General features: G+C 57.7%; 1 protein-coding gene across 1 annotated transcript in view; it reads left to right on the forward strand.

The window, feature by feature from the left end:
- Positions 1–1,551, forward strand: part of rbm46 (RNA binding motif protein 46) — a 9,471-nt gene extending 7,920 nt beyond the window's left edge. The window contains exon 10 of the mRNA XM_078105982.1: positions 1,182–1,551. Within this exon, the coding sequence (XP_077962108.1) occupies positions 1,182–1,201 (20 nt within the window). The 3' untranslated portion in view covers positions 1,202–1,551. The remainder of the gene's footprint in view (positions 1–1,181) is intronic.
- The last annotated feature ends 20 nt before the right edge of the window (positions 1,552–1,571 follow it).

The following is a 1,571-nucleotide window of genomic DNA, read 5'->3' on the forward strand; positions in this document are numbered from 1 at the left end:
CGGTGAGACGCTCTGTGTTAACGTCCCTCGTCCCAGTGTCCCCCTCAGCGGTGAGACGCTCTGTGTTAACGTCCCTCGTCCCAGTGTCCCCCTCAGCGGTGAGACGCTCTGTGTTAACGTCCCTCGTCCCAGAGTCCCCCTCAGCGGTGAGACGCTCTGTGTTAACGTCCCTCGTCCCAGAGTCCCCCTCAGCGGTGAGACGCTCTGTGTTAACGTCCCTCGTCCCAGAGTCCCCCTCAGCGGTGAGACGCTCTGTGTTAACGTCCCTCGTCCCAGTGTCCCCCTCAGCGGTGAGACGCTCTGTGTTAACGTCCCTCGTCCCAGTGTCCCCCTCAGCGGTGAGACGCTCTGTGTTAACGTCCCTCGTCCCAGAGTCCCCCTCAGCGGTGAGACGCTCTGTGTTAACGTCCCTCGTCCCAGTGTCCCCCTCAGCGGTGAGACGCTCTGTGTTAACGTCCCTCGTCCCAGAGTCCCCCTCAGCGGTGAGACGCTCTGTGTTAACGTCCCTCGTCCCAGAGTCCCCCTCAGCGGTGAGACGCTCTGTGTTAACGTCCCTCGTCCCAGTGTCCCCCTCAGCGGTGAGACGCTCTGTGTTAACGTCCCTCGTCCCAGTGTCCCCCTCAGCGGTGAGACGCTCTGTGTTAACGTCCCTCGTCCCAGAGTCCCCCTCAGCGGTGAGACGCTCTGTGTTAACGTCCCTCGTCCCAGAGTCCCCCTCAGCGGTGAGACGCTCTGTGTTAACGTCCCTCGTCCCAGAGTCCCCCTCAGCGGTGAGACGCTCTGTGTTAACGTCCCTCGTCCCAGTGTCCCCCTCAGCGGTGAGACGCTCTGTGTTAACGTCCCTCGTCCCAGTGTCCCCCTCAGCGGTGAGACGCTCTGTGTTAACGTCCCTCGTCCCAGAGTCCCCCTCAGCGGTGAGACGCTCTGTGTTAACGTCCCTCGTCCCAGTGTCCCCCTCAGCGGTGAGACGCTCTGTGTTAACGTCCCTCGTCCCAGAGTCCCCCTCAGCGGTGAGACGCTCTGTTGTGTAACTGGTATTTGCCTGATACCCATTGAAGGATTCATGTTTTCCATAATAATAATTATTAGAAGACGACGTTACCGCGGCAACGCGTCCGTCCTGCTCTTATTTAATATGTGGCGCCCTCGCTGAGGTAACGACGTCCCCTCTGTTGTTGCAGGAGGAACTGTGTCGCCGTGACGACGAGACGGCGGCGGGCGCTCGGCTCCTTCTCTCCTGTCTCCTCTGCCTCCTCACATTACCCATGATGCCGCAGCAGCGGCTCACCTCTCAGGTTAAGGTTAGAGATGTTTAAGCAAAGAGGGAAGAACAGGAAACAATGACATCCTTTTAAAGTCAGATCTGCTCTCCCAGAAGTCACAGCGTGGAGGAAGAGGAGGGTCCCCGTTCTTCTTCTCGTCTTCCTACTTCCTGTCCTTTCTGTTGGATGTTTCCTCTACTTGTTAATTTTCCTCTTGGTTTTCTTCTTCATTTTCTGTTTTTCATTTCCGCTCCCTTTCCTTCTTCGTTCTTAAATCTGAGAGGAGGACCAGAGGCCTTGAAGACGGAT

Source organism: Gasterosteus aculeatus, chromosome 7, assembly GCF_964276395.1.
Source record: "Gasterosteus aculeatus chromosome 7, fGasAcu3.hap1.1, whole genome shotgun sequence".
NCBI lineage: Eukaryota > Metazoa > Chordata > Actinopteri > Perciformes > Gasterosteidae > Gasterosteus > Gasterosteus aculeatus.